At 41.4% G+C, this 25,455-nt stretch overlaps 1 protein-coding gene across 1 annotated transcript; it reads left to right on the forward strand.

Annotated features, from left to right (window-relative positions):
• Positions 1-849: 849 nt before the first annotated feature.
• Positions 850-23,741, forward strand: eif2ak4 (eukaryotic translation initiation factor 2 alpha kinase 4). The gene is made up of 39 exons (XM_062440695.1): positions 850-1,219; positions 1,338-1,453; positions 2,913-3,015; positions 3,111-3,284; positions 3,696-3,776; positions 3,981-4,129; positions 4,219-4,319; positions 4,415-4,572; positions 4,713-5,251; positions 6,621-6,736; positions 7,640-7,794; positions 7,929-8,359; positions 8,441-8,510; positions 8,598-8,687; positions 8,771-8,893; positions 9,019-9,123; positions 9,351-9,414; positions 9,506-9,585; positions 9,728-9,829; positions 9,925-9,975; positions 10,097-10,333; positions 10,998-11,073; positions 11,374-11,495; positions 11,758-11,807; positions 12,331-12,499; positions 13,124-13,240; positions 13,386-13,451; positions 13,561-13,731; positions 13,861-13,995; positions 14,262-14,369; positions 14,779-14,907; positions 17,627-17,713; positions 17,921-18,033; positions 18,127-18,185; positions 18,680-18,783; positions 19,038-19,106; positions 20,005-20,049; positions 20,997-21,112; positions 23,296-23,741. Exons 1-39 carry the CDS (start codon positions 1,091-1,093, stop codon positions 23,351-23,353), a joined length of 4,968 nt encoding a protein of 1,655 aa, XP_062296679.1. The 5' UTR covers positions 850-1,090; the 3' UTR covers positions 23,354-23,741.
• Positions 23,742-25,455: the final 1,714 nt, after the last annotated feature.

Here is a 25,455-nt window from a genome sequence, read left to right on the forward strand (position 1 = left end):
TGCATTCTACAACCTGCACATTATAATCTTCATTAATGTAGGGTGCACTGTAGCTGTTCTATCAGACTGCATTTAGTTCTGTGTCCCTGACAACTGAGAGTAGGCCTACATCAGATATGATATTGGAAAATACCTGTTAACTTTTCTGGAACTCATAATAATAGAAATGTATATGAGAAATAATTTGGACATGTCATTGTCCAATATTTCATATATTATCCTATATATTACGACTACATATACCAATTAGTTTCATTATCAGTTTATCCAAATTGTATATACCAACATTGAGTACCATAGACATAAAACCACAGAAATGCACTGATGATACTGATCCTGCTAACCAGTCAGGTCCTCCACAGGGGTCTCATTCAGCCTCTTTGGCAGCTCTGAACTCCCTCCAGAGGGCCCTTCCAAAGTGAAGGGTGAACTTTACGGAGGCCATCTTCAAAGTAGTTGGAGGTCTTGTTGAAATGTTGAAATGTTCCTGGCTGAAGCCTCTTCTGCGCCGGAGGGATGAACCTCTCGCCCGGGCAGAGACTCTTTCCTCCTCTACACCTCTTCCCTCGGTCACTTGTCTCCAGAAACATGCTGAGTGAGGTCAAAAGCTTCCAGTGAGCGAAGTACGTTAGTAGCACGGTGTAGTGTGTTGCTTCTTTTAATGCAAAATTTCTAACTTGAAAGTTGCCTCAGCATACGTGTACAACACTCATAGACATATATATACAGTATATATATATATGTGTGTGACACTGCCCTCCAGAGGCCATTTTTGTGAAAGCGACGTGATGACGTTTCATTTGTGACGCAGCTTGTAACAGCCACGCGCCCGCTGCAGATTGTTATGGTCGCCTGTAACCTGCATGGCCGTCTGTGTGTGATAAGTTAGTGAATACTGAGTAGCTGACCACAGTTAGCTCTGTATCTGCTCCAGTTTGAGTTTACAAAGTGACCGGGCAGCGGAGTGCGGCTGTGGAGCAGCGTGCTGAGCTGAGCTGATCCTCTTCCTCCTCCTCCTCCTTCTTCTTTCCTGACTCTACTGTAAGTGTGACAGCAGAGGAGGACTGCCATGTAGAAGCGAGGCAGAAGAATGAACAGTCAGCACACTCCAACAGATGGGACTGACGACTATACAGTCCAACAGGAAAATGAACTAGAGGCTCTCGCGTCTATCTTTGGAGATGATTTCCAGGATCTGCGGGACAAGGACCCGTGGAAGGTAGCTGGATACGTTAGCAGAGTGAGCTGATGATGGGCGAAAGTTATCACTAATTTATATCTGTAGTAAGTTGAAGTGATTATCCCTATCAAATCGAGGTACTATCTGCTTTTTTCAGGTTAAAAGGCCTCCAGAGGTGCACCTCTGCCTGCGACCCAACGGGCTGAATAATGTTCAGGAGTGCTACGCCACTGTGGACTTGCAGGTCAAATGTCCACCCACATACCCCGACGTGTGAGTACGGACCTCTGACCTTTAATATCTCTAAACTACGAAGATGATGATAAAAAAACATTATTTATACAACAGTTTTTAAACTTTATTTATACAGCAACACAGTTACAAAGTGCTTTACATGGTTAACACATTTGAAGGCCCCCTCCACTCAAACATGTTTTTTCTTCCTGTTCCCTAGATTTTTGTGCTTCACTGTGCAGAATGATGTATGCAAAGAGTTTTTACACTAGAAAACTGTTATCACGTTCATCTCCTGAAAGTGGAAAGTTTCTCTGTGCTCATTAAAAATTGTATTAAGTGAACTGGATACAGTTGGGGGCGGGGCCCAGTTCAAACATGAAAGTTTGTCAGTGGCACAGGAAGTCTAAAAGTTCGACTTCTTGGTATACATTTACTTGGAAATGTACCTCTTCCATGTTTTGCGGCCCATAGAGCGAGCACAATAGCTCTTTCTTTAACCCAACAGCATGCACTCCAAAGACTTCAGCTAACTTGTAGTCTAGCCCTCCACTAACTTGAATGGGGATCAAATAATTCAATCATGTGGCTCTTATGGACTTTCAAAATGTTATCAGACCAAATGGATCAAATGCTGATACTGAAATTTGTCATTTTGTGGGGATCGTAAGGCTAAAAAAATGTATCAACAGTATTACAGCCGCTCCTTCCCATGATTGTGTGCAGGGGAAAATGCTTTTTGGGCCCCAGTTGGACTTGGAAGTTGTTATGACACGGTTTGGCCGTTATGTCAAATTGGCTTTAAAGCCTGGCGAACTTCCTCGAGGATTAGGGCCTCCGAGCTGATTTGTGATATCACAAATAGTTTGGATCCAATCATGGTCCAAAATTCAGCTCAAACAAGTGTGATGTGGAACCTGAAGTCTACAAAACACAAACACAGAGAATGGACCTTACAGTGAAGGAAAAGACATTGTCTGTGATTAGTAAACTTTTGAAATGAAGTATATTTGCATATCTATAGACTCATAGGAGTAGATGTCATTTTCAGGATTTTAACAAGGTAATAACACTTTTTTGTGGAAAAAACATATCAGACACATAATATCGTTGCCACCAATAGTCTGTAGACATACTGGAAATAATAATAATTACAAACATTGTTTAATTTTCTAGATTTTAGAGGTTTGACTGAATTGTTCCCAAACTTTGGCGCTGATATTTCAAGAATGTGCAAAGTATCTGTGACAAAACTAAATGATTAGTGAGCTTTTTTACTTACTAAAACAGTACATTCTGAATTATCCACATAAGCACACATGATTAGACACTGGAAAGATGTTTTGTCTTTTTAGGGCCCCAGGCACACTGCCTCACATGCCTGATGATAATCCATGCACAATCAGTGCAGAGATCCAGTGTTGAGTTCTAAATGTCACCTCAGTGTTTATTAGTGATCCTTCATGCTTGGTTATCTCATATCTTTGGGAACCAACAGGCCTCCAGAGCTGGAGCTGAAAAATGCCAAAGGTCTCTCAAATGAAAATCTCCAGAACCTTAACAACCAACTCACCAAGCTGGCAGAGGCGCGGTGTGGAGAGGTGAGGGAGGAGACACACACACACACACACCAAAAAAAAAGCATGAATGTATTACACAGACTTGTGCTAATTTGCGCACGTGCCTCTCCACCTAGGTGATGATTTACGAGCTAGCAGACCATATCCAGGGCTTCCTGAGTGAGCACAACAAGCCGCCATCGTGCTCTTTTCACGAGGAGATGCTGAAGAACCAGCAAAGGCAGCAGGAGAAACGAGACCTGGAGGAGCAGCAGAGAATGGACCAACGGCGCAAGGAGGAGGAGGAGACGGTTAGAAAGAGAAACAAAAAAGCCATTCATTGGATTATCAGGGGCTGTTATCTGGTTATGTAATTGTGATGTGCTAGACCCTTCCACAAAGAATAGATAACCCCCAGTTTCCTCTAGTGGTAGCAATAAAATGTATCTTCTCTATTTAATAAGTAATGTATTTATATATAGTCACCATAAATTCTACAGTTTTAGGTCATCAAACCACACACAAAATTACAGATGAAGATGATTTTGGTACAAATTACTTTTTCCCCCAACAACCCTGAGAATTTTTTTTATTTCCCTGAATTTGTAAATATGAAGGTTATGACAAATCATGCACCCTGTTCATTTTTCCTCAAATATCTGAAAGCCTGACAGCAGTTGCGGTGGAACAGGATGTTGACTGAAGTATTTTCATCCATGTAGGAAAAAGAAATCATGGCTGAAATCCAAAGAAGAGAGGAGGAGAAACGAGAGGAAAAGAGAAAAAAGGAAATCGCCAAACAGGTGCTGGAGCCACACTATTTCTACACACCCCCATGCAAAAGCAGTAATGCACTCCAGTACACCAGCACTACCCACTAAGACCTCAGTAATAAACATAGTAGAATTATAAACTTTCTGATGATGTCAACAAAAAGTCAAAATATATAAACTTCATAAATATAACATTTATGGAATGTACCTTTTTTGTGACATTAATATTTGCAGGAGCGACTTGAGAGTATGGAGCAACCGATCTGTGCTAACTCAGTATTAGGAAAGAGCCCGCCCAGCCCGGGTGCAGTTCCACCTGAACTGACCGAAGCCAAGAAAGGAGTCGGTAACCGCCGTCGGACTACCTCAACTACACGCCACAGGTATACAGTGCACTGTTCCACAAACAGCAAGATGCTTCTCATGTTAAAAGATGAAGTAATAATGCTTTCAGTTGTATCTGTTTCACCAGACGAGACACGTGTAATGAAGACAACCAACGCCCACAAGAGCTTCTTCATTTCAATAGCAGCACTTTTGGTGAACTTGTTGTCCACAGAGGGAAAAGCTTAGGTGAGAACATCATGAGACCATGCTTGTTGGATCCAAACTGGGTCTTAGTAAGCCATTTGTATAAAAAATTTGGTGTGTGTTCATGATTCTGACAGGTGTCAGCGAGAGGCTCGGCCGCAATGTTTATTATGGATTTGAGGCAAACACAGGAGACTTTACTGTAATCTATGAGTGGTCGCTGCGCTGGAACAAGAAGATTGGCAAGTTCTACACCAGCCAGGAGAAAGCAAAGATTGAGAACTGTAAAAAGCAGGCAAGTAGAGAAAGAAGCAATTATTACTATTATTTATTTTTATCTTTAAGAGCAAAGAATAAAATCTGATTTCATACTTATAAAAAGCTCTTTCCAATATTCTTACTTAAAAGTACACATGCAATTGAATTCCCATGTAGATCCATGGTGCAGAAAGTGAGTTCAACTCCCTCTTGCGACTGGAGCACCCAAACTTGGTGCACTACATGGCACTGAGGTCCAGTGAGAAAGAGGATTGCATGGTGGTTAACCTGCTGGTGGAACATGTAGCTGGGATCAATTTGAACCAAAGCCTCATCAGCCACACTCCTGTCCCTTTGGATAAACTCTGCCATTACACAGCACAGCTAGTGGCTGCTCTCGACTACCTTCACTCCAACTCCGTGGTCCACAAACAGCTGAGCGCCTCCAGCGTGCTGGTGGACTCTGAGGGGAACATTCGGCTGACTGATTATAGCTTGTCAAAGAGATTTGCTGATATCTGCAAAGAAGACATTTTTGAGCAGGCCCATGTACGTTTCTCAGAGGATACGGTGATGCCAACAAAAACGGGCAAAAAAGGGGACGTGTGGAACCTGGGGCTGATGCTGCTGGCTCTCAGTCAGGGCAATGAGGTCAAGGAGTATCCAGTGACAGTACCAACCAGCCTGCCTGCTGACTTCCAGGACTTCCTCCACAAGTATGCATGGATTTGTACTTCATAAGCTACTTATTGTCATACCTATGTTATCATTTGTACTGCAAATAATGTATCCTTTAACAGTGACCATTTTCCTAAAATATGCTATGTTTAGTTTAAGGTATGTTTGTGGTATTCTGGCAAGTTCTTTTTTTTAAATATTTCACTACATTCTAAAAATAGAGTTTTAGATTTGAAGTGGACATCACTGCTGCTTTTGTTAACAACGTTATGTTGTTACATAGTAATTTAAGTGTATGTGTAAGTGTATGAAAAAGAGGAAACTTTTTTTTCATACTGTACAGAAATGAATGAAAACCAATGACTGCCTGGAAGGAAAGAAAAAAGCAGTAATGTCAAGTCAAATCACGTCAGTTTTATTTATATTATGCAAAATCACAACAGAATGTTTTCTCCGGGCATTTTCCACATAGAACAGGTCTAGACCGTTTGTTTTGTCTGAGTTTAGAAGCAGAAAATTGCATCAGGTCTTTATCCAGGTCTTTATGTCCTTTAGGCATGCTTGGAGTTTAGTTATCTGATTTTTGATTAACTGGTTTCATCTGGCTGCATTGATAAATATATTTGGGTATCATCTGCATAACATTTTTTATTTCTATTTCCTAATAATATTACCTAAAAGAAGCACTTTTAAGGTAAATAGTATTGGTCCAAGCACAGAACATTGTGGAATTCTGTGAACTTCTTAACATTTTGTGTGCATCATCGTTAACATTTACAAACTGAAAAAGATAAACAGGACTTAACTTAAACCAGCTTAACACAGTTCCTTTAATGCCAATTAAATGGTCCAGTCTCTGTAATAGGATATGATGGTCAGTGGTGTAAATGTAGCACTGTGATCTAACAAGACAAGTACAGAGGGAAGTCCTTTGTCCTTTGCAATTATGAGGTAATTTGTAACTTTGGCCAGTGCTGTCTCTGTTCTATGATGTCCTCTAAATCCTGACTAAAAAACCTCAAATAAACTATTGCTATGTAGAAAGTCACACAACTGATAATAAGTGAAACATACGTGATTTGTAGTAAACCAGCTATACATGCAAAAACACTGGTTTGTTCCTTTTAGGTCATGATGTTTTATAGGCTGTCAGTGTGCTTGTATTTCTGACAGTTTTAAATGATGTGGCAGTGCAGTAAATGTAGTTGTCACATTGAGTTGTTAATATATAATTCCATTCTAAGAGATTTCCAATGAACAAACTATTGGTGTGTTCATTTAGATTATTCAGCCCTTTGCTTTGCTCTTGATATGCCTGCTTTTTGTTGTCAACACAATAGATTGTTCTAGCTCAATGCCAGAGATTACTGTACAGTGGAACCATCTTTTGTGTTGTGTGTGTTACAGGTGTGTGTGCTTGAATGATGTTGAACATTGGACAACTCAGCAGCTTTTGGACCACTCCTTCCTCAAGCCTCCATCACCTAAAAACCAGCCACAGTACCAGGATGCCTGCCCAGAAGGTGATACAAACCTACATGTACCATATGTAAATTAAGGTGGACCTTTCAAAATCCTGCACAGCAAACCACTGAGAGATTCCCTCCAGACATGTTTTAAGATATATATATATATATATATATATAAAATATATATAAAATCCTTTTTTTACACAAAAAAGTTTAATTATATTGGTAAAATTACATCTGCTTCTTCTCCCTCACTAAAAAGAATCCAGAATCTAGAAATATGTAAATACTGTTCATTTCAGAAGTTTAACTGCTGGACACAAGGTCTCCTTCTTCACTGTAAAGTCTGTTCTCAGTGTATGTGCATTGGAGGCTTCAAGTTTCCACGTCACACTTGTTTAAGTTGTTAACTTTCCACTTTCAGCAGATGTATGTGAAAACAGGCTCCCACTGTTAAACTCTGCACAAACATCCAACTGTACGAACAGGAAGAAAAACAAGTTTTGTAGTGGAGGCAGAATTTACGTATTCTACATATCCTAGAACTGAGTAACCAGACTAAGATGTAAGGTAGAGGTTTCTACAAAAGCATTTTTTTAATTAATCATTTGGTCTTCAAAATGTAACAAAATATTTCACAATTTCACAGAGTCCAAGTTGATGTCTTTAAATTGCTTATTATGCCCAAACAACAGTCCAAACTCTGAAGATATTCAATTAACAATCATATAAAAATATAGTGAAGGAGTTGGTTCAAGGTAAAAATCCCCTGTAAGACAATCCACAAAAGTGACTCTTATACCTTTTGTTCATTTCTCTATTTATTGTCTATTCATGTCTGTATTTTATTTTATATTTTATATTTTTATGCTGCATTGGACTGCCTAAACAGAGTTTCATTGTATACTTGCGATGACAATAAAGATCTATTGTATTGTATTGTATTCTATTTCTCAGATATTGCCGAGGACTTTGCATCTTCGGTCATCCCAAGAAGCCACATCCTAAATCCTCTGTTCAGCTCTGGAATACAGAGGCAGTTTTCTCGCTACTTTGACGAGTTTGAGGAACTCCAGCTTCTGGGGAAAGGAGCTTTTGGTGCTGTGATTAAGGTATGCTCTTTTGTGTGTGTGTGTGTGTGTGTTTGTGTGTATTTGTGTGTGTTTGTGTGTTAACATGGAAAAATCAGAACCTGGCTGCTTGTGCTTCTGTGTCTCTCCCACATTTCCCATTCTTTCATCTCCAGGTTCAGAACAAACTAGACGGTTGCTACTATGCTGTGAAGCGCATCCAGGTCAACCCAGCCAGTAAGCAGTTCAGACGGATCAAAGGCGAGGTGACGCTGCTCTCGCGCCTCAACCATGAGAATATCGTACGCTACTATAACGCGTGGATCGAGCGCAATGAGATCTCTTCAGGGGTTCTTAGCTTTACAGACAGCTCAGAGCCTCTAAGCACAGCCGACAAGCCGCCTCAGGCCAGAGATGCTCCGCAGCGCCTAAACGAGCTGGGCCTCTCTGATAATGTGGAGGCCATGGCGCCACCTCCGGCTCTGTCTAGCTCGGTGGAGTGGTCCACCTCCATTGAGAGATCCTCCAGCGCAAAGTGTAGCAGGCACCAATCAAGCGATGATGAGGATGAGGATGATGATGAGGATGTGTTTGGTGCCTCTTTTCTGTAAGTCTTTTTTAAAGCTGCAGTAACTCCTTAGACTTACTGCACAAACTCTTGATATATTACTCTTTTTTTTTCATCAAGGCCATCAGATAGTGACCCCGAGAGTGACATCATCTTTGACAATGGGGATGAAAGCACAGAAGAGTCGCAGGTTTAAATATTTTTTGCTTCATTATTTATCCATCCGTTTGTTAGTGTCTGGGTCAGTGTAACAAACGGCTGGTGTGTCCTCCCGCAGGTCGAGACAAGCAAAAGGCCGGTGACCGACACAACGGAGAGCACGGACTCAGAACGACCAACACTCATAGCACATTACTTGTACATTCAAGTAAGCTTCATTTTATTGCAATGCTCCATTTATACCACTAGAGGTCACTGCCTTTCGAGTAACACATTTACTGTTCCTGACAGATGGAATACTGTGAAAAGAGCACTTTACGGGACACAATAGACCAAGGACTGCATCAGGAGCCGAATCGATTATGGAGGCTCTTCAGAGAAATCCTTGACGGCCTTGCTTACATCCACGAGCAGGTGTTTATTTTTTGTGTGTTTTATATATTTTAGTTTCCATCCTTTTCTGTATAGCAGTAACATTAAGAGGATTGAAGCCAATGTTTTCACCAATAACTGAGCAGATCCCTCCTCCTCTGCTTTAGGGGATGATTCACAGGGACTTGAAGCCTGTCAACATCTTCCTCGACTCGCAGGACCATGTGAAGATTGGAGACTTTGGCCTGGCTACAGACCATCCTGCTAATATGGTATGCATTACTGTCAGCAAGCAGTTAACCGCTTCACCCTGCTGACAGGCCGCTCGTGCTGTGGTGTTAATGTCAAGGATTTTATGTGAAGTATTGAAACTGTAGCTGCATCTCATTTCTTTGCTTAATAGTTGTTCAAATGTAGCTTTTGCAGCAACATAAAGATGTATAAAACCAGTAATTAAGATGTTAGGAACATGTCAAACAAACTGATTATCTCTCCCCAGGCTGCAGGTAAATTTGAAGCGGAGGAGACCGGCTGTGGAGCGAATCCCAAACTGGACCCAGCAGGTGCAGAGAGTTAAAGAATATATTGACACTGTGTAACTGTTTTTTCTAATATTCATGCACCTTCCTGACATTTTGTGTTCTTCAATACCAGGTAACATGACAGGCATGGTTGGTACTGCCCTTTACGTCAGTCCAGAAGTTCAAGGAAATACCAAAGCCACCTACAACCAAGTAAGATTTCAAATTTGTTCTACTCTGCCTCACTTGATATCCATAGAGTTATCTGGCCAAATATTACATCTTGTACACTTGATAAGTGTGAATTCTTGGGTGAGTTTTTAAGTCCATCATATTTATCGCTTTCTGTCCTCAGAAAGTTGACCTGTTTAGCCTGGGAATCATCCTGTTTGAGATGTCCTACCGGCCGATGACAACTGGGTCCGAGCGCATCACTACCCTAAGCCAGCTACGTGTGGTACGTCCACGCTCAGGACTGGGAATAAGTCGTTTGAGCTGTGTGGAGCTTTGAAACTGCTTTCTTACATACCTCATCTCTTTTTCACAAAACAGGAGCCCATCTGCTTCCCTGAGGACTTTACTTCAAATGAGCAAGGAAAACAGGTGGGGACAGCTGCAGCAAAGCATTTGATTTGAATGTTTTTCCTCCATGTTATAAATTCAGTATCCAACAAGAAAAAAAAACAGATGATTGTCTTTTCTTTGTGTCTGATACTCATGTCAGAGGAAAGTGATTGAGTGGCTGCTGATTCACGACCCCGCCCTGCGACCCACTGCCCAAGAGCTGCTGAAGAGTGAACTGCTGCCTCCACCCCAGATGGAGGAGTCAGAGCTGCATGAGGTGCTGCAGCACACGATGGCCAATGTGAACGGCAAGGCTTATCGCACCATGGTGGGCCAGCTGTTTGCTCAAAACACCACGCCGGTCATGGATTACACCTATGACATAGACATACACAAGGTGCACCTTCTGCTTGCTTCTGTCATACTTTACCAGTTCTTTGCTGGACACACAGGAATGCTTACAATTTATTAGTTAAACCACGTGTGGTATATTAGTTATTAAATTACTTAGCAGCGTTGACTGTTAACTTCTGGTACAAAACTAAGCCATGAGCATATTTTTCTTTATATTGTGGAAAAATATCACATATTTTACACAAAACTAGAAGCCAAAGTCAGGTGTCTGTCCTTTAAAATGTAGAGTTACACTTGAATTGGACAGGAATTTAATGCTTTAGTGCTTTTGACCCTACAGACACAGGTTAAGGGCCCAGCACAGCAATATTTTTCTTACTTTTTTCTTGTGAAAAAAGTATGGTGCATCTGGAGAACACGAGACCACAAGAAAATTAAATTAATTCTTGTTAAATGTATACTCAACTTGTTTTGTGCGGCTCAGTAATCTCAGTTCGAAATTGGACTGGCTACCAATCTGAGAAAATCATTCCCCTCTCTACCTCTAGATGACACTGCAGACATATGAGTGGCAACACCATCCCCACTGTTTGTTAATGTGCTACTTCACTCATCTGGTCTGTGCAGAACAGCAGAAGGCCTCCTGCAAGTGCGTAATCGCTCTGTTCTGATCCCTAACTGAGGCTGTTTGTTTGGTCTCCCTCCAGGGCAGCTTCAGCTTTAGCAGCGCCAAATTGCAGCAGCATGTGTATGAAACAATCACCAGAATCTTCAAGAAGCACGGTGAGTACACTGCATTTGTTGTGTGTGAGTGCGTGCAAACCACTTGGAGTCCTAACGTACTGCAAGGCCGTTTCAGGGACCCCAACATCTGCTCCAGTGAGTTGCAGCTAAACAATAAGTTCACTGTTGGGCAGCACAGATTCGGTGCAGGTGCTTGTGTTATTCTTGTGCACACTGCTGATGATATCCAGCTGTACTTATTTGTTTATGCTCAGTTTGTATCTGCTCACATGCATCATTTCTTTCAGGGTGAGGGTTATGTTGTCTTATGCAGATGCAATACATGATGTTTGTCATCAGGTGCGGTGCGTCTCCAGACACCGCTGCTCCTCCCCAGAAACAGGAAGTTGTATGAAAGCAGCGATCTGGCCTGCTTCATGGACCACAGTGGAATGCTGGTTACTCTGCCCTATGACCTTCGCGTGAGCACAACACACGCACACGTACACATAACACATGCACGTGTGCATGTCCACGCTCGTACACAACTATTTGCATCAGCACATACAAACACACACACATACTGTTAGGCTGCAATCAGCAGCCGCCTTAAGATCCTGCTACCTCAGGAAACCCTGAGGACTAAATGGTTGTTTCCACACTGATTGATTACAGGCTGGTATGCACTGACTTCACTGTCATTATACAAGTGCACCCAATGTCTCAACTCTCTTTTCACTTTAGATGGCGTTTGCAAGATTTGTGGCTCGCAGTAATATAACACATCTGAAGAGGTAAATTTGAAAGATTTAACACATCTTTATAGCAGTAATCCTGTAAATTATACACCAGTGATAATAATGATCATTGTAACCACAAAATGGATTTACAAATTACTCTTCTGTGTGTGTTTTTCCTTTTACTTAAAATACTTTTTCCATATGTAGTTCCAGTCAGGCTTGGAGATGAGCCATAGGCTTCCGTCATTGTCTTCATGTTAGAGATATTTAAGTTAAACAGACAGTTCTCCTTATTATGCAGGCCTGGTGCACTGGTCATATTAGCTACAGTATTACATCACCTCTGTGCTATTTGGATTACCTTGAACATAAACACTGTGAAGTAAATTCACTACAGTTGTGTGATGGTATTTATGATCATTTAGTACATACCAAGACCAGCTTGGTATGTACAGTGCACTTTTTGAACTACAAGAAAGATACATTTTCTGTGTCTCTTGAGAAAACTGACTTCATATTGAGAATAAACACACACGGGCAAAGACAAATGTGTCTATGTTTCTCTTCATCGTTCAAGGTACAGCATCGAACGTGTGTTTCGCCCAAGGAAGCTGGATCGCTCGCACCCAAGGGAGCTTCTGGAGTGTGCCTTTGACATCATCACACCCGTCACCAACAGCCTGCTCCCAGATGCCGAGACCATTTACACCATCTCTGAAATAGTCCAGGAATTCCCAGCACTTCAGGTTGCACACACGAACTGCTTGTATTTTAAATAACCTACAAGAAGTGACAGTTTGTGCTGTGCTGCCGCTTTGATTCACATTCACTCCGAACAGTTTGTTGATTGGCCGGATGCCTCATTGTCCTTTTATTTTCCTAGGGATGCCATCTTGTCAACCTGTACTGGTGTTGTTTTTTCCCTTTTACTTCCCACTCACATTCCTAACATACCAAAGTATGTGTAAGCCTGACAGATTTACAGTGTATTTATTATTTGCATAGTAAATCTGTTTTGTGCAGCTCGGTCCACTTCCTTTCTTCCCACCCAGTGCAATCCATTTCCTGTCCACACATCCTAGTGCTGCGTCATTCTCCAGTCGCACCTCTCCTTCATGCCGCATGAACCCAGTCAACTTGGGGTTTGGCCTTTACATGATCCCTCATAGATCCTGTTTCTGATCCTCTCCACCACCCAGCTCTTTGTGTGAAAGCTTTTAAGAATATATGAGTCAGACAGAATGAGAAGGCAGTCGGACACAACAGTCATTATTCACTGAGAAGCTCTTGGTACAGTAGTGCGCTTGCTTTTGACTGTAATTGCAGCCCAGGGGGTTAAAGGTGTGTTTGCATGTTCTTTGTGACCACAGGAACGGAACTATAACATTTACCTGAACCACACCAGCTTGTTGAAGGCCATACTCCTCCACAGCGGAGTCCCTGAGGACAAACTGAGCCAGGCCTCCAACATACTGTGCGACGCCATGGTCAGTGCAGGTTACATGTGCATCACAGATGTTATCCACATTGCGTGCCTGTTGCTGGCATTTCCTGATATGAATAGATACAGAGGATTTATTCCCAAATATAATGGTGATAACATTTCCTTTTCTGGCTCTCTATTCTCCCCAGAGTGAAAAGCTGACCAAACGTGAGATGGAGGCAAAGTTCTGCAACTTGTCACTGTCAACCAACAGTGTGAGTGTCCACCTAATGTATGAACCTTCTGTAAAAATAATCACACTTGAAGCAGCATGCTTGTACTGGCTCGTAAACATCAGGATGTCTCCTCCTCTGTTGCATCCAGTTGCAGACATTGTTCAAGTACATAGAACATAAGGGGGATCTGCAGAATGTGGCGCTGATGCTGGAATCACTCACCAAACAGAAGACTGCCGTCACCCAGCTGGCCAAGCAGGGCCTCAAGGATCTGGAGGACCTGACAGGGCTGCTGCACAGACTGGGAGTGAAACTTCAGGTGATTTGGATTCTCCGGAGCAATGACGATGTAGAGCTGTCAACATTCCCTTGTAAAATAAAGGGTAAAAGTTGAACATCTGTGCATGTTTCACCCCCTTTTTAATCCAGATGTGTATCCTCTTTATAGATGGTGGTCAACTTAGGTTTAGTGTACAAGGTGCAGCACCACTCCGGGGTCATCTTTCAGTTCGTGGCCTTCATCAGGAAGCGAACACGAACCGTACCGGATATAGTGGCTGCTGGAGGACGCTACGACCACTTGGTAAGTTTTACTGTACAGCATCATCCGTCCACATTCCACATATCAAAAACCACTAAACAATCCGGCTGAAGTCATGACCAAAATCTGCGGCCGTTACTTTAAAAATGTGGGCACAAGTATTTCTTCCACACATGCATGTATCTGAACCACATTTTTTCCATCCTAAATCCAGCTCTCCTGTCTGTATTTCATTAATTCCATATGATGCGGTGTTGGTGATGCAGTCTACGTGGTATCTTAATATAGTTTGTTCTCTGTGCCGCTAGATCCTGGAGTGTCGTGTGCCAGCTTCCACAGTGCCAGTTCCCTCCGCAGTTGGGGCCAGTGTGGCCCTGGACAAAGTGTGTGCCGCCATTGCCAGCATGGAGGAGCCTGTGAGATACACACACACACACACGCATGAACACACACTGGGTTCTGACATTTCTAATTATTGTAATGAAGGAGCAGCAGACAGACTTTCATATTTAATGATGCCTTATTACAGCAGTCGGCTGCCACACAGCCACTTTTAGAAACATGTTAATAACTATGATCACTGTGACTCTTGACGCCATGGAGTTATTTTTGGAGCTACATTATTTTTTATATTTTAGATTCATAATGTAAAATGATGTGCCAGGAACACTTTATGTAAGTCTACAGACAGACAGAAGCATTGAAATGATTGTGATTATTTAGTACAAGGGGAAAATATATTTGCATCTCTTATTATTTGTCGAATGTTTTTTTCCCATTGTTGCTTGGTGGACATAGCCTGATCATCTCTGCTCTTTCTATCAGCCATCAGTGAGCTCCTGTGATGTGCTGGTGGTCCCAGTGGGGCAGTCTTCAATGTCCAGGGCCGTCAGTGTCGTCCAGAAGCTGTGGAGCAACGGTGTCTCAGCAGACATTGCCTACGATGTCTCACAGGTAAATGGCCCACCTGATAGAGTTGCATTTATTGTCTGAATGGTTTTACTGTGGCCAGGGTCTAAGAATCACTTTGGAAATGCCAGAAACGAGTGGCGTCATCTAAAGGGGACATATTTGTGATTTTCTGTTATTTTTGTACTGTTGTGATGTCAGACATCTATGTTAAACATGGTCAAAGTAAATATGCTCCCTTAAAGTCAAAAGCCCAGGCTTCAACTTGCAAAGTTACCTCTACTTCCTCCTCATGATGACATCAGATTGGTTGTGCATGCCCACAAACAGCCGTTCTCCCATAGCTTATGTTGCTAAGGTTGTTCACGTTTTCCACTCGGATATTTCGGATCACGTTTTGCCTCAGACAAGTATGGATGTATTTGAGAAGTTTCCATTTAAGTAAAGAACAAGAAAGAGAAGTGAAACGCTGCTACTACTGTTTGTTTAAGTAGCCTCAGGAACCACAACCGCAACTGAATCTGGAAGCTAACCAACAAGAACAGAGTGGGCTCATCTAGAGGAGGGCCTTTATGAGACAGTAGCTTACAGCCTGTTTCAGACAGAGGCTGAGCTGGAGGAGCCAAAATCAGATAAATAAGGAGTCTTTGAACTGTAAATCATGCAGAGATATTCTAGCTGAATCCCAAATACAAATATGGACCTGGAAATGTGCATAGGTCACCTTTAATTTGGGGACTTAAGTTGTGATCCAGCAGATGAAAAAGTACATTAACTGCTGAAATTGGTTTTCAGTGGAAACTACTGAGAAGAATTAAGATCCTAGCCTAAATATATCTCAGCTAAAGGAAGCAGAGTTCAGGTTAAGGGGAGTTAAGTCACTCCCTTTCTGTTGCTTCCGGACCCTGAGATAGGAAGAAATCTTAGAACAGCACTGAACTTGTAAAAGTTTAAGTGGGAGGATGAATTTCAGAAGGCTCATCTACTGAGCCATTTTGGACCTCAACCCTCACGTTGTTGTGTGTCTAAACTCAACCACATTTGTTTGTAGATCCTTAAACAGACAAAGTGAACCAGCCATTGTGTAAAATGGGCGATTTCCTGTTCCTCTTGTCTTGTTGTAACCTCATCCGTCCTACAGGGGGCAACACCTGACTTCCGTTCCTCCCCCACCCATGTGGAAAATGCCCCTTATCTGTCAGCAACAGACTTATCGCAACAGGATCAGAAATAGTAAACATCTCAGAGAATGAGCTGCACTTTGCATATGACAGAGGATTACTGGACATGAAGTGGCAATACAATAGTCATGTCTGCAGTAGTTGACTGAATCACCAGTCATCTGTTAGACATGTTTCCAATAGTTTTTTGATGAGCTCTTGTTAGAGGAAACTGTACTGTGATTGGACAACGGCCGAGCTAAAATCTGTTCCTTTAACGGAGAAGTTATTTATCTATCTGGTCCAAAACTCCTGATGTCACGCTACTGTCACATTCTTCACGTTTATGTGACAAACAGGTCTCAGCCCTGTGTTTGTATGTGTGTGGGTTAAAAAAGCCCTCCTTGGCTTGGCGCTGTGCTCACATTTTAATGCTCCTCATATTTGTTTGTTTTCTCCTTTATTGTTTTATGATCTATTGTTGTTGTGTTTTAATGGTCTTCATTGTCTTTTGTGCTGGCACAGGACACAAGTAATTCACCTTTATTTCCCCTTAGAAGCAATTAGGAAAGTTTGGGTTTGGCTGGAAACAAATTGAATACGTTCCAAATCGTCAAGTGCATTTTTGTTGTTGATTATGTATGCAGGCCAGTGCCTTGACAAGTGGCTAGATGTTGATAAACACTTTATTCAGAACTTCTCACCCTTAACTCCCCCTCACTAGACTTTTGTTAACACCTTTCACATGCTGGCTTCTTAACAGTCTAAATCTGCAGCTCTAATTCATCCTCAGGAGACAGTTCCACTCTTTTAGCTTTTATTAGCCAAATATGGCAAACCCCTTCCACATGCAGTCAGCTAAGGCATATGGCTCAGAGCTGATCATCCGTCCGCAGGCACTGGCTTACTTTTGACTTGATTTGTTCTGTCAATGAGAAAGTTTCAAGAGAAGAGGAAGTTGCATGATGGCGAGATGAAGTGACATACATGCACACACACACACACACTTGTGGTACACTTTAGGGTTTGTTCTGCTCCGCTGTAAGCTTGATGAAACTAAATTGGGTTGACACACACACACACGCACACGCACATATGCATACATACACACACATACACATGTCATGGTTGAATGCATTACCTGAATACACATTGGTTTGGGTCGTGAGTCCTGGTGCAGTACACTCTTCTTGTTCCAAGCAAAAGTCCACTTAAACTGACTGACTCCAGCTACAGAGGAATTCTCGAGGTCATGAATGTAATGTTTCCAACTCTTTAGCTGAAAGTTATCTCAAACATGCCGTTTTCTCAAAGTCTCAGCAAACACATCAGTCACAGCGTGAACTGGGTAACTGTTAGTTATGAAATTCCTGTAATATTTTCAAATTTGACTAATGATTCTTTTAGTAACTGATATAAACATCCTTAAATCCCGACACTGAAAACAGGGGAAAGTTCATCCATCAGTCTGGTGCAACAGAATCCTAGCAGTCAATGGTTCATGTGTGTTTTAGTAATTTTATTAATGGACGGCTAGTTCTACTTACACTATTAAACCACCACTCTAAGTAATGTCTAAGTAATGAAGCTTTTTGTTGTTTCAGTCTCAAGAGACGTTGTTTGACCACTGCAGGCTGGCCGGCATCACCTGCATGGCCCAGGTATCTGACAAGGAGGGCAACTATGTGAAGGTAATGCAGCCTTACAGTGCAGCAAAGCAAAGCATTGTGCAGCAGATATCTGAAGTCAAAATTTGCATACACTTGGCAGTAGACCATATTTTACAACAAATTGCACTGGGGAGCAGCATTGGAGATCACAGTGTGGTGTTTTGATAAGAGAGAATTATGGGACGGTTTTATACAGCAGCACATGTTAAAGTCATTCTCTGCTTTCAGGTTAAATCCTTTGAGAAGGATAGACAGTCCGAGAAACGGATTTCAGAGACGGACTTGGTGGACCACATCATTCAGAAATGTCGGACCAAATTCTTTGAGGAAAGAAACATCAGGTAAAGAAATTTCCACTTAATGTGCCGCTCAGATGTCTGGGAACGACGATGTGAAGTGGCCGTTCTTACAAAGTTGTCCTTGTGTGCATGCAGGGAAATATCTGAAACCATGTCTCTTCCAAACCCTAAAGGATCCCTGCTCAACACCACAGGTACTGTGTTCAGCCCGCTCTGATTACCTCCTTACCCTTTACAGTCAGCTCCTATTTACAGTGTACACTATATATTTGTAACTCTTAAAGCCTCACCTCAGCATTAAACAGTCGCACCTCTGTTTTCATACAGTTGTGCTTTGACTCCACCAAAGTGTATGATGTAAAAAGTGGAAAATTATGGGACATAAATGTTGTGATGAGTGTGGACTCTGCAAAGTATGACTGATCCTAGTTTTACATGTCCAGTTTTTGGCATTTAACTAATTTCTTATCCAGACTGATGTACAATTAGTGCAAGCTCAAGAGTTGTGGCACACACAGGGGGAGCTAACAAACTCTAATTAAACTGAATAACGGTTGAGTGAGAGTAGTTTTCACTGTCGTCTATGGGAACGTGGAGGTGTGACTTTGAGGTGTGATAAGCTGTTGGACGTAGGAAGTGTAAAAGGCCTTGTGGATAAAATGTGGAAATGGTCCTTTTATATCTGCAGGATCATCAGAGCAGCACGGGAGCAGCGGCTCTGGGAACATGAATGTAAATGTCATCAGCATGGAAAAAGTTTCTGCCAGTGTGAGACGACGCTATGAGACCCAGGTCAGTTTGTGACACAGTATACACACACATATACACATGCAAATTGTAGGAAAAATTCTGTCTGTCTGGGTCAGAGCTGCAAAACTTAGAAATTGTAAGTGCCTGTAACTGTAAAACAGGCCAGTGGTTTGTTATATAACAGTTGCATGAGAAGATTTTTTTTTGTTTAATTTTGATCATGGGAACAATTATTATTTTCATCCACCCTGCTCCCTCTCTTTATTTCTTTCTCTCCCTCTCTCTCTCTCTTTCAGATCCAAACCAGATTACAGAATCTCAGCAGCAATTTGCCAAACAAGAGCAGTGACATTGAGGTTCTGGCGGTAAGTAATTTGTTTGTTTACCCCTTCATCCCCCTTCATTTTTCTCTTTTTTGCTCTCCCACCTTATCTCTTGAATTCATGTGTGAAATCACAGAGCAGCAAAACAGCAAACATCACAGGGAGCAGCCCTTTTATAGTTATTTGCCTTGTGCTAAAAATCCCCTGCTGGAGGTATGATAGCTGTGAATCCATTCCAGCCGCTACAGAACAATGAACACTAAACAGAAGGCAGCCAGCGTGTCATTTCATGGGATGTAAATGGCTGCCATATTGAGTTTATTTGTGGTTACGTTGTAGATTTATGGCCAGATATTCTCAAAGTAAATCACCCCTGCTTGTCCTATTTACCATGTCGCTGCATATTCCAAATACATTTGTCATTCCTGTCAGGGGTCTGGATTGTATCAGTGTCACAACAGTGAATACGAAATATTGATACATAACAGGCATAATCATGCTGATTCCAGTAAGAAGTTGCACAGGCCTGTAAATCTTTTTGTTGTTGTGTGTCAGCAGCCTGCTTGTCTGTCATTCAGACTGGAACACAGCTACTCATTTTCCAACGATAAAGCCATGAGACACTTAGCCCCTTCCTGTGAAAAGGACATGGGGTGCTTTCAGGCCTGGGGAAAGTGGAATTCGTCGTAATTTAGTGATGTTAGAGTTGGATGAATTGTGTTGTGTAAAAAGAATTATGCTATCTGTTGGGCAGCGAGCGGAACATGGGTTACAATACATCTGATAATCATTTTTAGCTAGGTTCCATATGCAGTATTTTATAGGACAAGTGGCGTGATACAGTATGTCGTGTTATGTACGTTTTGTGAAGAATTTTCCTAGTTAGATCACGGCCCCATTGTGTTTTTGTGTAACCCTGCTTTTGTGTTTATCCCTGCAGGTGGAACTGCAAAAGGAAACCCTGATCAACTTCCTGACTCTGGAGGTTGGTTCCGTACTGGCTTCATCAAGAACATTGCAGAGTTAATAAAAGCTTGCATCGTAATGAATGTGCAAGGGAAGAGGGGGGTGTGGGGGTGTGGAAAGAACAGCCAACAGAGGTCAACATCCTAGACAGGAAGAGGGGATCCCGTCTCCTTCCTCACAGTCCTGTCTGATGAGGCGTGGAGTGAGGGAACACCCCTGCTTTTTTCCACAGCCAGCGAGACTTGCTGCAAGAATCTGACGTACACTCCTTTAATAAGGCTCACACATACAGACAGGCATGCACTAAAGTTAACAAAACGCATACTTAAGAGGTGTTAATATTCGCATTCCAAACTCCTGAGCGAGACTCGGCTCATAAAAACCCTTGTTCCCGAAAGCCGAGGTTTAAAAAAAGACTTTAATTATATTGTGTTAAGAAACATGACGAAGGATGAAAAATGCTCCTAACACCGCTGTTATATAAGCAAAAGCCTCCACTCCATAAATGAATAGGCCACCTATACAGCCAGCCCCTCACAGCACATGTGTCAAAGAAAACACGTTTAGTGTATAAAACGCATGACAATACTCAGTGTGTAAGCCAGGCGAGCAGGAAAAGCCTGTTTTAAATAGGCTATGGCAAATTACCCCTAGCCACACAAGGAACCAAGGAAATCTATAAACCCAGTGTAGCTTTTCACCGTCACTGCCCCACTACACTTGACATGCAAAAATATACTCTTACGCCTGCAGATGAAACACCCCATTCATTCCTCCAAAATGTCTTCTGCTTTTTAATTATGTAGAAAATAACAAGAAAACAGACAACGGAATTTTTAACATGCTAAAACTAAACTGTACAAGGCTTTGTTTGAAGTCCAGTACAGTATATGGTTTATGTGTGTGTAATATTTTGTCACTTCCCATCCTATTGCCTCAACTTCATCATTATCTCTCTCTCCCAAGTTTGATTGCGAGGAGCAGTTCAACAGCAGCGTGAAGACTTTGCTGTCTCGTCTCCCCAAGCAGCGCTACCTGAAGTCCATCTGTGATGAGATACACCATTACAAATTTTCAAAAAGGTGAATTGGGGTGTGCAATTGGGGGCCTTTCTGCATGTTTCTGTAGTCCTAAGTAAGTTTAAAGTAAGAAAGTGTTTCATGCCAAGCCGAGCTAGCTATCATATATTGTTAATAAAACTAAGGGTTGACAGCCATGCATGAGGCTTTTTGAGAATGTATTTAGGCACAGTGGTGCTTTTGAATGCTAATCAGTTACAGTTAATCTTCAGGAGGGCATGGATGTGTGAACCACAGTCCATCCAATAGTTGGCTCATGGTGGTGCTAGAGGAAAAGTCAGGGAATTACTAGAGTCCAGTACTTGTCTTTGAACCCAGGAAATATTTTACTGGTTACCTGAAAACTGATGGTCTGATGGTGGTGCTGGCAGAGGGATCAGGAGACGTTCTTAGGATAAGGATTCATCCTCTGGGCACCATGGATATCTGTACCAATAGTTGTCAAAACATTTCACTAAAAATTAAAAATGCCAACTTAATGGTGGCACTGGCAATTCTCTGGGAATCATAAATGTGAACAAAATGTCTTAGAAGTCTGGGTGAAGAATGTCTGGGTCTTTGAGATATTTAAGTTTGGACCAGAGTGGACCAACCGATACTGCCATTCCTAAAGCCATGTCAAAGCTGCAGTCATATTAGCTACATAAACATATACAAATGTCATTGATGACATGTGTGCACTCGCAAAAATCTCTGTTAAAAATAGTACTGTATCATCACCGTAGCAACAAACTCTAATAATAATAATCAGAATTATTAGCCAATCCGACTCTATATATCTTCCTGATCTCACCAGTCTTCTCCCTATCCTACCAGATTTAATGAAAAAAGAATTTATCTGACATAATAAGAATTCTTAAATTTTACAGTTAAAAAGATTTTAGGGATGTAGCAAAGATCTAAAAAGTTAGAAATCCAAAATTGAAAATTTTAAAACATTCCTTTTCACATGCACAGCTGTGTCCTCGGTGTCAAAATGTTTTTATTGAACTTTTCCCCCTCAAAAAACCCCCAACAGGAACTTGACACAGTACAGACATTTTCCAAACAAATAGTTGTAGATGTCTCAGCAGGAGCCCCCATGGAAGATGAGCCAGAGAACCCACCGCCTCATTGCTCTGCTCACTCCCACATGTTTCCATTCACTACTGACTTGTTATATTTATTAAAATGAACCCTGAGGCAAACAGTGGAATACAATAAAGATGACTTAAATAACGGCAAAAAAGGTAGACTTCCTTTTACGGGCAGCTGCCACCCCAAAGCTCCACCATTCCACACACTCCAGGTGTAACAGTGACAGTCAGTCCTTCAAAGGGGGCTATTAGACGGTTAACTACTGCCTTGGAGAACAGCAAATCCTCAGCTGATCCCATTTCCTGAGGTGAAATCTGGAGAAGGATTTGCCTTGTTTGGTCTTCTGATGTCTGGCTCTTAACACCCCAGTTGATTGACACTGAGAGTGCAGCACACGGGGCGGGTTAACTTCATCCATTTCTGAGGTTGTGGATGAAGTGGTTATTATTCCCAAACTCCCCAGCAGAACCTTTTTTCAAAGCCCAGGCTAAATCCGCCCGTTGTGACGCTAGTGAATACCCATACAGATCAGCACTGTGAGGGATTCTGTGGATTTTCTCTTTCATGAATGAGATGGTAACAAAAAAATGAGAAAAAAATAAATAAAAGCCACCCTTTCTGGCTTCCTGTCTGCCTCACCAGAGCAGTTGGTTTTAATTTCCTGTCTCTGTTGTGTGTTTGATTTGCCATTTTGGGGAAAAAAGTCTTAACTGATAAATGGGTCTCACAGAGGCAACAATGAAAGTATTCAGGGGGTGTTTTTATGTTTGTTTTGTTGTTTTCAGTAAATGTGGGGCACATGCAGCTGAAGCCAGATGAGTGGGCTCATGCAGCAGTCACCTGGCTGCAGCATGACCATAAACTAAACTTTACAGAGGGCTTTGCAGTTGCTGAGCTTTGTGTTTAGAAACCATCACTCAGCCAAAAGCTTCATTTTTGCGTTTAAATCTCTGGTATTTCAACAAGACCTCTTAATCTAGAGAAATCTAAGATTCTGGAAACCGTCCCAGCTGATTTTGAGATGTCCCACCTGGATGTCCTCCATAACATTTTTTTTGTTTTGAATATTCTTTAAAATCATATAATTGACAAATATTATCCTCTTACAGGGTGGCTGTGGTGGTTTTGTACAGCTACAAGGACGACTACTACAAGATCCTTCTATGAAAACCAAGGTGTTCCACTGACTTGGGTAGTATCCCACTTTGTTTCAGGCTCAGTGAACTCTCAGAGACTGTTTTCACCCTCAGACTGAAGAATCTGCTTGAAGATGGACAGATTCATACCATTCTACATTTGGAAACTGTGAACCCAAAATACACCAGTGATTTTCTTTACCATGTTCAATGGTAACTCAGATCTTTTAATCAAACTCCATCATTTCCAGTGTTTTGTGAATCTTAATTGACAATAGTACGTTTGCTGGACTTCATTGCCTTAATAGATAATGTAGAATTAAAGAGAGAAAGGGCTTTTTACTGAAGATTATATGACATAAATTCAATAATGTTACATTTGTAATTATCAATGGAACGTAGGAATAAATCACTTTTTTTCTCCACATGCTGTGATGTGTCTTAAGTGTACATGAGTCCAACATTACCCTGACGATGAACTATCTGGGTATTAAATATCAACTCATAAGCTTATCCTTATTGCAACTCATCTTATGGATTCAGTCAGTGAAGTTTAAGACTGTTTAGTAAATTCTATAAATATCTTAAATCTGACGCAGGTTTTGGCAGTCTGAAGTTTGTGATGCAGTTTTTTATGTATTCAAGCCCTGGGAAACTGACCCTAATGTTTGCTTTATTGATCCTTCCGGAGAGGCTTCCTCACCTTGAAGTTTATGAGCAAGCTTTGACGGACAAGTCAAAACAACAGCACAGTCTGCTCTGAGGATTATCCAGGTTTCCAGGTCTGGCTTGCTCAACTTTGTGTTTTCCGGTGTTTTATGATGCCTTTGGATAGATGAGGGTCTACTCGCTCTTCGCAAGTATTCAAATCTAGGAGGACCCCCCGCCGCCCCCCCAGAAACAACCGACCACTAGACACATCTGTTTGTGCTACCGAGATAAGAAAACAACCACAGTAAGCAAAAGAAAACGATCAGATTTAAAGGAACTAAGAGACGTCAAAACACCCATTTAGAGCAGAAGTTGAGGACCAGATGTGTATGAGCTTGAGATTCAGCAAGTGAAGTAAAAAACCACTAATAGATACCATCTAGGGATGACATCACTGCACTTTAGGGGGTTGTTCCTCTTATGCAGTTAAGTATCAGTGCAAGTCTCTTTGGTTCACACATTTATTTTTCAAAATAAGTGTAAATGTTACAGTTCATCATCTAGGAAACATATTTACAAGGTTTGCAACAGTGAAATAAATAAGGTTGTATAGAATATAGCAGATAGAAATGGTAAATGGTCTAAAATGTACAGCAGCTTTGGCTACCAAAGTTCATTTTTCAAAAACAAAACAACAAAACTCAAACTATAGTTTAGTATTAATAAATAAAGCTATGTGAAAAAATAAATAAGGTACTCTTCTGTCCTACTAATTTAAACTACTTCTTTTTTTTTTACACATAGAAGAACAAAGAATTGCGTATGCTTACAGTCGTCTCTTCATTTTAAAGCACATGGTCATGATTCAAACCGACACAAATCTACTGAGTTACTAAAACACCTCAATATAAATTGGTCTCCAACCCAATTTTGGCATCAGAATGGTCTTTATATTGAGAAATTGGCAATGGATTGAGAACTCTGATCCAAAACCTTTTTCTTATGAAACCCTGGTTTGTTTCGTAATGTTTCTCGAGTCTATCCTTCCCCATACTGATCAGATTGGTATGGAGCCTCCAGCTGCAACAGCGTGTTCACTTGAGTGGTTTAACATCTCTGTGTGCTTAATATGCCTATCAAATCCCTGATTAGGGCCTTTATCCCTCCAAGAATCCCACAGTGGGCTTTCTAAAAAAACACTGGCTACAAAGAAAAGTGCTACGTCTCTTTAACACACTATGATGCTGCAATGTGTACAATTATGTACAGTTACTTCGCAAGCTCCCCTTAGACTCATATGTCCCCATGTCACATATTTCACTAGTATATGAAGAGTTGATGAGAACCATCAGTGACAACTGTATGCTGTACAACACAATCTGAATAATGGATGAATATATTACCATTTTTTTTAGATTTCTTGATATCGGCTTGCACAGTTACGAAATGAAAACAGGAAAACAAAGAAAATGCATTAAGGCT

Source organism: Scomber scombrus, chromosome 19 (genome assembly GCF_963691925.1).
Source record: "Scomber scombrus chromosome 19, fScoSco1.1, whole genome shotgun sequence".
In the NCBI taxonomy this organism is placed as follows: Eukaryota; Metazoa; Chordata; class Actinopteri; order Scombriformes; family Scombridae; genus Scomber; species Scomber scombrus.

What these genes read in the sequence shown, in the direction of transcription:
- eif2ak4 (XM_062440695.1), top strand. Translation starts at nt 1,091, where the DNA reads ATGAACAGTCAGCACACTCCAACAGATGGGACTGACGACTATACAGTC. An exon ending in CCACAGAGGGAAAAGCTTAG is followed by an intron (nt 4,320 to 4,414) that starts GTGAGAACATCA and finishes TGATTCTGACAG; the next exon opens with GTGTCAGCGAGAGGCTCGGC. An exon ending in AAAGCACAGAAGAGTCGCAG is followed by an intron (nt 8,511 to 8,597) that starts GTTTAAATATTT and finishes GTCCTCCCGCAG; the next exon opens with GTCGAGACAAGCAAAAGGCC.